The 12,468-nt window shown below is 39.6% G+C and overlaps 2 protein-coding genes across 13 annotated transcripts in view; one reads left to right on the top strand and one right to left on the bottom strand.

Moving 5' to 3' along the window:
• Positions 1–877, bottom strand: part of PIGN (phosphatidylinositol glycan anchor biosynthesis class N) — a 246,948-nt gene extending 246,071 nt beyond the window's left edge. The window contains exon 1 of one of the 7 annotated variants that reach the window (XM_056824243.1): positions 824–877. The gene's annotated coding sequence lies outside the window, so the exon portion shown is untranslated. Of the gene's footprint in view, positions 1–514; positions 691–823 lie in introns of those variants that run through there. The other 6 variants (XM_056824245.1, XM_056824244.1, XM_056824241.1 and 3 more) reach the window with 6 other exon arrangements.
• A 27-nt stretch (positions 878–904) lies between these two features.
• The window catches only part of RELCH (RAB11 binding and LisH domain, coiled-coil and HEAT repeat containing), a 146,460-nt gene continuing 134,896 nt past the window's right edge, over positions 905–12,468 (top strand). For 2 of the 6 annotated variants that reach the window (XM_007486853.3, XM_016431436.2), the window contains exon 1: positions 910–1,756. In XM_007486853.3, the coding sequence (XP_007486915.1) occupies positions 1,213–1,756 (544 nt within the window). In that variant the 5' untranslated portion in view covers positions 910–1,212. Of the gene's footprint in view, positions 1,757–12,468 lie in introns of all 6 variants that reach the window. The other 4 variants (XM_003340611.4, XM_007486852.3, XM_001365097.5 and 1 more) reach the window with 4 other exon arrangements.

Genomic DNA, 12,468 nt, shown 5'->3' with positions numbered 1-12,468 from the left:
AATGATTAGAGTGCTGAACCTGAAGTCAAGAAGAGTTTTCTTGAGATCAAATCAAGTCATAGCTAGCAGTGTGACCCAGAGTAAGTCACCTAACCTTATTTGCCTCTGTTTTCTCACCAGCAAAATGAGTTGGAGAAGGAAATGGCAAACCACTTCAGTATCTTTACCATGAAAACTCCAAATGGGGTCAGAAAGCGTCCAACACAATTCAACGATATATTTTATATATGCATTTATTACATGATTCTCATATCGAAATCGTGTCATATTTAGATCTATGTAAATTTAAATGTAATAAACGATTTCAATATTGTGAGTTTCCTTTGTAAACCTACGTATTTTTCCACCTTTTAAAACATTCTCAGAAATAGTATACACACATAAATTTTAATCCATTAATTTGGAACCTGTACTAGGGTGACAAGGGTCTGGCCTCCCGGGGCACCTGGATGCAAAGGGAAGGGAAGAGGTGAGGAAGTAGCCGGACTGAGGATCGCCAAGGCTGGGCACCTACCGACCGAGTCGGGGGAAGTTTTGCTTCCAAGCCGGCGATGGGGAGGGTCACGGGGAATGAAGAAAGAAGATAAGGCTCCTTCCCCCGGCCCCAATCCACCAGCTCGGAGCTCTCCCGTGGGGAGGGAAAGGGATCACGGTCGCCTCCGCACCACACGTGGAGAAAGGCCCACGCAGGGACTCAGAGCTAAAGATAAACAGGCGGAAGCCCCGGGCAGTGACCTCCCCATTCCAATGACCCGCCCAACAGGGGCCCTACAAGGCACCGCGCCCCCCAAGCCGGTCACAGCTGCGCTGGGTCAGGACCTACCGGCTAAGGACGTTCTCGCGATACTGGGAGCGCTGTCCCCAGCACCTCCTAGAGCCTATCCCGCCGAAGAAGAGGCGGAGCCTTGTGGCGTCGGGGGCGGATAGAGGAACGTTTTGGTCCTGTGAAGCGAGGAAGCGGGGGTGGCCGGGAACGCGAGCAACATCCACTTCCCGCGAGAGTGAGGACCAGGAAGACGCCTGCAGAGCGGGGCCAAGAAGCAGTTGTGGGGGCCGGTGCCTCGGGTACCGCGGCTGCAGTGGAGAAGCGAGGCGCAGGACGCTAGTTCGGAGGCGGGTCCAGGTCGGAGCGGTCCCTCGGGGTCCGCAGCAGCAGCGGGCGCGGTCTGTCACCGTCAGGCGGGGAGGAGCCGAAGCACCTGACAGATTAAGATGGCGGCGATGTCTGCGGGAGGCGGCAGCAGTGGCGTGAACCCGTTTCTCAGCGACTCGGACGACGACGACGACGAGGTGGCGGCGGCGACTGAGGAGGAACGGCGGCCTGGCCTGAGACTGGGTCCCGGGAGCGGCCCCGATCCCGGCTCCGGAGGCTCCCTGTCCCCGCAGGAGCCAATGGCCGGGGCAGGTGGAGGGCGCCCGGGGGTCCCCGGAGGGGAGGCGGCAGCGGCAGCGGCAGCAACAGCAACAGCAGTAGGAGCAGGCGCGGGAGAGCCTCCCGCCCGCCTGTCGGTGGACGCTATCGCGGCGCAGCTCCTGCGTGATCAGTTTCTACTGACGGCCCTGGAGCTGCACACTGAGCTGCTGGAGAGTGGCCGGGAGCTGCCTCGGCTCCGAGACTACTTTTCTAACCCGGGCAACTTCGAGCGACAGAGCGGGACCCCGCCTGGAGTGGGAGGCCCCGGGATCCTCGGGGCAGCCGGAGCGGGGGGCGCCGGGAGCCGGGATCCCAGTGTGATGCCGGGAGGGGGACAGCTCAGTAAGTGGTCCAGCCCTTTGCCTAAGCAACAGCCCAGGGGGCGGATGTGGGCTGGGGTGACAGATGCGCTTGGTTGGGATTTGGGTTGTTCGGCATTTTTGTTTCTGGCGAGGGCCTGGGGGTGGGGGGTAGAAAATTTATTTATTGAGGATCTTAAAGGAAACAGGGCTTTTAATTACCGATGTTGCCAAACCTTGGTTAAAATTACACTTAATCGTTCTATCTAGGCCTCCTCATAGTTTGGGGGAGGGGGAAGGAAATGTCTAAGGAAGACTGTCATCAGGTTAGAAGAGTTGATTATTGAATTTAGTATCTTCATTTTTATTTATTTCAATCTTTGATTGCCATTTCATGAATCTCCACGTCTAGAACAAAACCATAAGGAAAAGTAACTATAGATATCTGAATGACAAAAAACAAAGACATTTGAGGCTTAGAATACTTTTTTTTTTTTAATCCCTTACCTTCCCTCTTGGAATCAAAGACAGAAAAGTAGTAAAGGCTAGGCAATGGGGGTTAAGTGACTTGCCCAGGGTCACACAGTTGGGAAGTATCTGAGATCAGATTCCAACCTAGGACCTCTGGGCTCTAGGCCTGGCTCTCAACCCACTGAGCTTCTGAGCTGCCCCCTAGAATAGATCATTATAGTCCTTATTTTCTTAAATAGGATTCATGCTTCATAATTGGATTCTTTTAAAGGAAGGACTGTTGAACTTACTGACATTTTAATGTTTAAGCTCCCAAAATGATAGTTAACTTATAAAACCCTGGTGCCTCCACTCAATTATGCTTAATGTGAAATAACTTGGATGTTGGTTGAAGTAATCAGAATGAGGAAGTTGACCAAAGATACATATATATTCCTTGCCCTAAGCACTGGAATACAAAGTTGAAATATTATGTAGCCTTTGTTGGCAGGGACTTTGCACTCTAGGGGGATGAGAAAAGTAAATAAATTATTATGAAGCAGGTTAGCATATGATTCATTGTCCAGGAAAAGTGGAAGAAACCTTAGAGAGTCAAGGTAAGAGGGATCACTTCTAATCACAGTCCCCTAGGAATTGGAACCTTAATAAAGTTGAAGGGGGATCATAGGTTTTAGGGTGCCATGAGGGGATCATAAAGATAATTTAAACCACTTTGATCTTGGACATTAGCTGGAATGGGACAGTAGTGTGTGGAATTTACACAAGGTAATGTTTTCTTATATCTGGGAAAAAACCAGAAGCATTATATGAGGTCAGAAAGAAAGACATAAACATTTATTACTTGCCTGCTAAATACTAGGAGCTTTGCAAATATAAACCAACTTGATCTTCAGGAAAACCCTGAAAGACCATTTTATAATTGAGGAAACTGAGAAAGGTAGAAGTTAATTATTTGCCCAAAGTTACAAAGTGTCTGAAGCTAGATTTAAATCTAATTCTTCTGACTCCAGATCCTGTGCCCTATCCACTGAGCTACTCAGGTGACTCAGAGAGGAAATAGTAAGAAGCCCAGTTTCTGTGACTAAATTCAGTCAAGGCTAAGGCCTGAGAAAATCATTGAAGACATTGAATGATGGGATTGTATTTTCAGAGGTTTTGAGTAGGGCATTGGCTGAATCAAATTTATGCCCTATATTATTTTGGCAATATTATGAAAGATGGAAATTTCAGATAGGGAGAATTATTAAGAGGCGATTAGAATAGCCCAGGTGATTGAAGATAAAGTTTAGAGAATAGAAAGGAAAATACATCCATGCTGAATTTTGCAGTTAAATCAGTAGGATTAGATTGACACTATGGGAGGAGACATTCAAAAATTACTCCTGTTTTAGCCTGAATGACTGAGTGACTAATGGTGTTAATAAGAGAAAAGAGAAGTTAGGAAGAGGCAAATTTTAGAAGGAATATCATGAATTCAGTTTTGGACTTCCTGAGTTTAAGATGACATCTATTAACCAACCAGACAGCAAGTATTCATTAGGCTCCTACTATGTGCCAGACACTGCTAAATTCTGGTGATTCAAGTACAAAGAATGAAACAATCCTAACTTGTCAGGAGTTTACATTCATTCTAAAGAGGGAGAAAACAAGCATATATAAAAATATATACAACATAAATATTAAGTTAACTATAAGTATATAAATGTAGATAAAATACAGAACACAATGAATGGTTGGTAGAAATTGGAAAAGGCTTCATGCAGAAGATGATATTTGAGAAGAGAGGGCTTTTGAAGCAGGGTAAGAAAGGAATACCATTCAAGGCATGGGAAATAACTAAGGCAGAAGCAAGGAAATGGGGGATAGAATTGATGTATGAGGAACAGAAAGAATGTCAGTTTGGGTAGAACTCAAGAGTGCAGGACAACAAGTAATGTCCAAGTAGGCTAGAAAGAGTTTGGAACCAGATTATGTGGGGCTTAACTGATATTGGACTGAGGTCTTGAAAGACTTAAGGCAGAGAGAGCAGTGAGGAGGCTATTTATAACAGTCTGGGTGAGAGAAAGTGGACCAAGTGGTGGCTGTGTGAACAGAAAAAAAAAAAAAGATCAAATATAAGAGATATTGTGGAGGGAGAACTGCAAAAATTGGCATATAATTGGGATGTGGAGTGTGGAAGAGAGAGGAGGCCCAGATGATGCTTCAGATTATGAATCTGAAGTCAGGAAAGATGGAAAGATGGTAGTGCCTCTGTAGAATAGGAAAGTTTGGAATAGGACAGGTTGGAAGATAAGACTTGGGAGGAAAGATGATAAACATTGCCAACTAGAAGTAGATAATATTTCAACCTGGTATTCCAGTGCCTGGGACAATGATGGCGAACCTTTTAGACATAGAGTGCCATGCCCTGCCCTCTCCTACCTCACCCCCAGCCCTCCTTACCCAAAACAGGGGGGAGAGGAAATGTTCCTATTGGGTTGAAGGGTAGGTCATTTGAGAAATGTCCTCAGGTGCATGGAGAGGGGGAGGAGAACATTTCCACCCCAAGTCCCTCTGGCTTTCTAGTAACAAACTCTGGGGGTTGAGGACAGGCATGCCCTCAGAGAGGGCTCTGAGAGCCCTAGGTTCACTATCATGTGCCTAGGACAAAGTAGGAACTTAATAATAATTATCATTGCTCATTTTCCCAATTCTCATTGCTTTTGAGAATGGATTTATTTTACATAAAGCATAACAGAATTGGGTGGAAGCAATAGGGGTTTATGTTTTAATTTTGGAATTTGGATTTATAATTTTGGAAGATTTTATATTAATGTCAACTCAACAATTCTTGCTTTAAAAGAATCTAATTCTTAAAAAGTACTCTAAGCCTCAAAAGCATTTGTTTTATGTTGTTCATTTAGCCAATTACCTTTCCTTACCCCTGCAAAACGTTTTCATTCCTGATGTTGAGATACATGTAATGATAATGGGGGTGGGGGGTTGAATTTGAGTTATCTTTTGGACAGCCTGTGTGAGTTGTCTATTAGGCTATTGGGCAGTTTGTTATTTGATGCTGAGGCTCAGAAAAGACAATGGGGCTATAGGACTGAGTCATTTGCATAGAGATAGGAAAACACCTCTCCAGTGACTATACCTGTGGGAACTGATAATGTTACTGAGTGAGAATTTAAAAGGTGAGAAGAGGAAAACTGAAGACAGGACTTTGGAAAACATCCACAATTAGGAGGTATACTATGGATGATAAATGAGTCAACAAGGAAAACTGAGAAGGAGCAGTCAGACAGGTAGGGGAAGAATGAAAAAAGGAATGTTAGGAAAATCCAGAGGGAAGAGTATTGAGAAGAGAGTGGTCAACATTGTCAAATGCAGCAAATAGATCAAGAAGGATTCGGACTGAGAAAAGACCATCAAGATTTTATAGGAGAGCACAGATACCCTTTGGAGAGAGCAGTTCCAACTGAGTGATGAGGTTAGCATATTGCAAAAGGTTTAATTATGAATGAGAGTAGAAGAAGTGGAGGCAAATAATGTAGAGATTATTTGGTTTTTTTAATCTGAGATAAAGAGGTGAGATTGCATAATAATTTGAAGGGATAGTTAGTCTGTCAACTAGCATTTATTAGGTCCCTTCAAACATTGTGCAAAATTCTGAGGATACAAAGAAAGGCAAAAAACAGCTCTTTCCTCTCAACTACCTCACAATCTAATGAGAGAGACAACATGCAAACAGCTCTGTACAAACAGGATATATACATGACAAAATGGGGGACATTAAAATTAAGGAGGACTTGAAAAGGCTTCTTGCAAGAATTTTGGACTTAGGCAGAGAATCAAAGAGGCTAATTTGAAAAGGAAGAGAATTCCAGGTATGGGGGACAGCCAGTGAAAATGCTGTCAAAAGATAAAATGTCTTGTGCATTGAACAACAAGGAAGCAAAATCAAGAGTATGTTGATGGAAATAAAATGTAAAGAGAATGGAAAAGTTGGATAGTTGCAAGTATAAGCTTTTAAAGCTAGGCAGGATTTTATGTTTGCTACTGGAATGTTGTAATAGGGAGCCTGTGGAGTTTATTTAATAGGAGAAGTCAGGCTTGCCTTTTAGGAAGATAACTTACAGCTGAGTGGAGTGGGCTGGAATGAGTCAAGACTAGGTGCAGGGAGACTAATCAGTAGGCTCTGTGGATATGGGAAATGAGAGTGAAGAGTTAAGAATGACACTTAAGTTATCCTGGGAGATGAAGAGGGAGAGTTAGGAGCAGAGATAATAGGGAGTTCAGTTTTTGAAGTGCAGAGTTTAGATGTTTACGGGGCATCTAGTTTGAAATGTCTAATAGGCAGTTGGGGAGAGAGGTTAGGGCTAGTCAAGTAGAACTGAGAATCATGTGCATAGAGATGATAATTGAAATCATAGGATCTGATTTCATCCAGTGAATAATATAGTGAAGAGGGCTGAAGACAGAAGTATGGAGGCTTTTGTTTTTTTAAAAGATGAGGAGGTTTGGGCCTATTTGATTATATTAGAGAAGGCACCAGTTGAGACTTTAAGGATTGGAGAAAGATGAAAGTTGAATGAGGAAGGTAGGAAGAATCACAGTTTTCTAGAGCTGGATAAAATTAAGTATGACTTTAGATGAAATAGTCTTTAACTTTTTCAAATGTCCATTTTTGATATATCAGGAGTTGTAGGCTCAGATATAGAGGGGATCTTAGAATTATCTCCAATTCACTCATTTCTCCTGCTAACAAAACTAACATTCAAAGGTGACTTGCCCAATGTTTAGGATCCTAACAAGTGTGTTAGTTTTGGCTCCACAGGAATCAGAATGATGGCAGAGTCTTTTAATGTCAAGTTTTCCATAAAGAAAATATGTGATAGTTCCTTTTCTCTCTTGACATTGTTCAATCTGTGCAATTATATTCTTGACCCAAGTGATATCTCTTGCTTTTACCTGCCCTTTGAATAGATGGACTTTTCTTATGGGGATGTTTTTCTTAAATCTGTTCTTAGAAAACTGACTTTTATCACTAACTACAGTTCTTCACTTCCTCCACATCAATCAGTCAGCAAGCTGTCAGGCATTATGGATAGAAAGACAAATGCCCTCAAGGAATTTTATGTCTAATTCAGGAGACAACACATATGAATATAAGACTATACAGATAGGATAGGGATATGGACTGGACTTTTGATTCCATTGGAATAGGGAACTAAGTCTGACCTGTGTGAGGAAATTTGACCAATGTGAGTCAACACCTATAAATAATAAATATTAGATTTGCCTAGAGTACAGCGTGGTTGTGTGACATGCCCCAGGTCATAAAGCCAGTATGTATGAGAGGTGGGGATTGAACCCAACATTTCATTTTTCTTAAATTTATATGGAATACATACAAAATGAATACAAAGTAATTTGGAGAAAGTTGACACTTGAAGGCAAAGGAAATCAGGTAAAACCTAATATTGAGGGTGCTGCTTATCAAACTATCAAATTCTAAGAGGTGAAAGTGAAAAGACAGGCCCAGGATGGGAAACTACCAATACAAAGTTGAGGAGATGGAATGTTGTGTGTGAATAAAAAAACAGGAAGATCAAATTCAGAGTTTAGAAAGGAAGTAATGCGTATTAAGAGTAGAAAGGTAGGTTGGGTCCAAGTTGTCCTTCAGCATGTAATTCACTGTGAAAATTCTAGGAAGAGGTACAAAGATAAATTTTGCTTTTGCCCTTCATTCAATTTGCCAAATATTTATTAAGAAAACTAACTTTTACAGATAAACACTTCACAATTTAGAATATGGAAATGAAATCTCATGAAATGATTTTAATCGAATAACAGGAATCAAGTGTTATTTTTTCAGTCCATTCGTCTACTAAATAGTAATAACCAACATTTAAATAGCTTTAAAGTTTGCTAAACATTTTGTATTATTCAATTAATTCTTACAATAGCTTTGTGAGATAGATTATATAGCTGTGGAAACAGACTAGAAAGATAAACAGACCTTAAGGTACATGGGGTCAAGGAAATTTTCACTCTTGTATTTATATCCACAATAACTAATGCATAGGTAATTAAAATGCTTATTGATGAATTTGCTCATGGTCATACAGCTAATAAGTCATAACCAAAGTCTTCTGGACTCTTAAGTCCAGCACTATTTCTTGTTTTGTTTTTTAAGAGATTTTATTGATTGTTTTTATTTTGTCTTAATTTCTATACTTATGTGTTCATATAAATGTATGGATATATGTGTGTATACATACACACACACACACACACAAATAAATGTTTATCTTTTCTCTTCCATACTGAGACCTTATAACAGAATTTTGTTTAAAAAAAAGTTATTCATCACAACCAACATAGCAATTCTAGCAATGTGTGCAATGTTCTACACCATTGGTCCCACATTTCTGTGAATATCAGAAAGAGGTATATTCCAATTTTTCTTTTTTGGGGGCCAAGACACGGGCATTTTATTAGGCAGCAAGGGAGTCCGTAGACAAGAAGATATTGAAGAATAAAAGCTGGGGGGGAAAAGGACCAAGGAAAACAACGTATACCACTACAACAATATAAATGGAAAGAATTTCAACAAAAATTAGAACTGAAAGCCCCCTTAAGCTATAGCCCAGTATCTCAAATTCCATTTCCATCTGAACTTCTCAGAAAAAAACATGTACCTTGTAACTTTACCTCTGGCTTCATCATTCAAGTGAAACAACGTTTACCAAAGTTAATGGTGACCTCTTAATTACCAGATCTAGTGGACCTTTTCTCAATCCTCATCATTCTTGACTTTTCTGCAACATTTGACTTATCTGACTTTTGTTCTCCTCTGGAATACTTTGTCCTCTTTAGGTTCCTATGATACTGCTTTCTTGGTTCTCCCTTTACCTACCTGATTGCTCCTTATTTTTTTTACTGGATTGTTATCGATACCATGCAAGTATACTAAAAGGCTCCAACCTACTTTTTCACCTTTATTATATATTTTATCCATTCCCTGGTTTTTCCTCCTCATACATAAATACTTCAGTGCCTATCTCTGAGCATTGTACAGTGTCCTTTGTACCTGGAATACACTTGCTCATCACCACTGCCTTTATAGAATTTTTAGTTGCCTTCAGAATTCAATTTAAGGGCATCCTCCTGCATAAGACCTTTCTTAGCTCCCCACTCACATCCCAACTAATACCAGTATCAGAATAAAATTTATTGTGTCCTTCTGATTAAAAGTTAAAATATCAAAGAATATCTATTTAATTGTTATTTTAAAAATACTAAAAACTTTTAAGTTAATCAACAGTCAATAAAGTACCACAAAAATCTACTTTAAAATTCCAAATGCCATTAAAGACTGAGAGAATAAGATGAACATTCCTAAAATTTAAATATTTGATTTAATAATTGGTTAGATTTTATAATAAGGCCAAGAAATATCCAAGTTCTCTTTTTCTCTCTCCTTCCCATATTGGAATTACATTTATGTGTACTTCACAAAATAGAGGGTGATCAACAGGGACTTGGAAATAATTTTCTTACATATAAAACTACAATGGCATTCACTTTTATAAATGCTTTTACTTTAGTGCAAATGTACTTCCATTGAAACCAGCTTGAATAAATAAAAGCTTTTGGAGCAGAAATTTCTGACAAGTGTCTACTATTGTAAGGCAGGGAAAACATTTCTACATTTGGGCGTCTCACCAGTTTAATGCTATGCTATGGTATTTTAAGCTCAGAGAGCTGGAAAAGAAGTTAGATAGGGATAAATTGATAATGCTCGTATATTTGCTTTTCTCATGGCTTCTTCCAAAGGATAAGACCACTGTCTTGGAAAAAATAAAACACATAATTCAGGAAAAAAAAGCAAATAACATCTTTTTCAGTACATTTTACTATATACAATAAAAGGATGCCAATAAATGAAAATTGTAAAAATATCATGAAAAGGGCTTAATTTATGTTGAATAACGAGCTTGGATCAAAAGTATTTCTAAAATATTTTAAAATCTGTATTGTTATTTAGTCATTTCAATTGTGTCTTACTGTTTGACTGCTTTTTGGGGTTTGTCATTTCCTTCTCCAACTCATTTTACAGATGAGAAAACTGAGGCAAATGGTTAAGTGACTTACCTATGGTCACATAGCTGTTAATTGTTGGACACCAAATTTGAACTTAAATCGCCCAGATTTAAAGACCCTGGGCTTTATGCACTGAACCACGTAGCAGCAGCTCTTTAAAAAATCTGTATATAAATTCAGGGGAAAAAAATAAGTTTTTAGATCATTTTCCCTACCACAATATTTTAAATGTTAGCATCTTTGGTATATGGGAAAGAATAAAAAGATGTTTTTACTCCTAAAATTCAAAATTCTACTGCAATATTTTTACACTCAATTGCTAATAGATGACTTCTGAGATCTGTTTCAGCTCTTAAACTATTGATATAATGAAAAATGCTAACATTCAAAACAAATTGCAAAACTGTCATTTTAGTAAGGAAAAAAAGATTTTTGTAAAATTAAAAGAGAAAGTAAACTACATAGCAGTATTCATTTCCTTACATTAACAATATTCATTTAGGCAGGAAATCTTATGGCAATTATATTTGTTAAGCACCTTACCTGTGCTGAGTGCTAGAGATAAAAAGAAAGACAAAAGACAAATCCTGCCCTTTAAGGAACTCAAACTCTCCTGAAGGAGCACACCAAGAATTATACATACCAATAAGCCATATAGGAAATCAGCAGAAGGAAGGCACTGGAATTAAGAGGGATTAGGAAAGGTTTCTTGGAGAAGCTGAGATTTTAGCTGTAACTTGAATGAATCTGGGGAAACCAGTCTGGGTAGTTAAGGGGAGGGGGGGAAAGCAGTTGAGGGAAATGCCTGGAGCTGAAGGATGGAGTGTCTTGTTTGAGGAACCTTAAAAATGCCAGTGTCACTGAATTAAAGAGGGCATGGTAGAGGAAGTGAGAGGTGAGGAAGGCTAGAAAGGGAAGAAGTAGGTTATGAAGGGTTTTGAAAGCCAAACAAGATTTTATATTGATCCTTTAGGTGATACGGAGCTCCTGTGGTATTTTCAGTAGGGAAGGTTTGACATGGTCAGACCAGGACTTAAGGAAAATCACTTTAGCTGAATGGAGAATAAACTGGAAGGGGGAGGGACTTGTGGTAAGCAGACCATCTATTTCATTCATCTATAATCGTAGTTTTTGGGGTACTTAATATATTAAATAACGTTAACTGCCAGATTTTAGGTAACTTAACCTGGTTCCTGCTTCATACTAGCACCATACATTCAGTTAACAAATGCTTTTGACTGTAACTGACTAGCTGAAGAGATTGTATTGAGAACCCAAACAGGTTCTAGATCAAATTCCAGTTTGATTTTTCCACCATTTAAAATTTAGCTAAGGTATACTGAAATACTTGTACCTTAATTTCATGAGGAACAACTAACCAGAATACTAACATTCTACTTTAGAAAAGCAGCTAAAATATCAGGGCATGAGTATCCTCTTGCTGAATCTCACTGATGTGTCCAAAGTGGCTGGAAAATATAGTATTATACTGAAGGATGAACAGTATTTGATAACCTCTTAAGTCTGGAACTTTGTTAGCAAAGAAATGAAAACAAAGTTAGTGTCTACCAGTTGTGAAATAGCTAAACAAATTGGGTACATAAATTTCTTCTGATATCATTACACTTTTTTTTTATAATCCTTACCTTCCCATCTTAGAATTAGTACTATGTATTGGTTCCAAGGCAGAAGAGTGGTATGGGTCAGGAAATGGGGGTTAACTGATTTGCCTGGGGTCACACAGATGGCAGGTGTCTGAGGCCAGATTTGAACCTATGACTTCCAATCTCTAGACCTGGCTCTCACTCCACTGAGCCACCCAGTTGCCCCTATTATTACACTTTTAAAAAATTATGAATACCAAGAATACAGGGAAACTGTATGTAAAGATTTGCATGAACTTATGCAAAGTGAAATAAAAAGACAAGTCAATTGATTGTCAACGAGCATTTATTAAGTGCCTGCTATATGCCAGGTACAATGCTAACTACTGGGGATGTAAAAGAAAAGCAAAAAACAATCTCTGCTCTCCAGGAGCTCACAATCTAATGGGTAGAGACAACATCAAAACATAATACAAACATATATAGGACAAATTAGAGACAATCAATAAACAACCAGAAGGCTGTTGTATTAGTCCAGGTTATAAGGTGATGTGAGGTAATCAGTGTAACTTTACTGTAGATTAGATAT

The sequence above is a fragment of the Monodelphis domestica genome, chromosome 3 (assembly GCF_027887165.1).
Source record: "Monodelphis domestica isolate mMonDom1 chromosome 3, mMonDom1.pri, whole genome shotgun sequence".
NCBI lineage: Eukaryota > Metazoa > Chordata > Mammalia > Didelphimorphia > Didelphidae > Monodelphis > Monodelphis domestica.
Note: the sequence above shows the minus strand (reverse complement) of the source record. Positions and strands in the feature narration are given on the sequence as shown.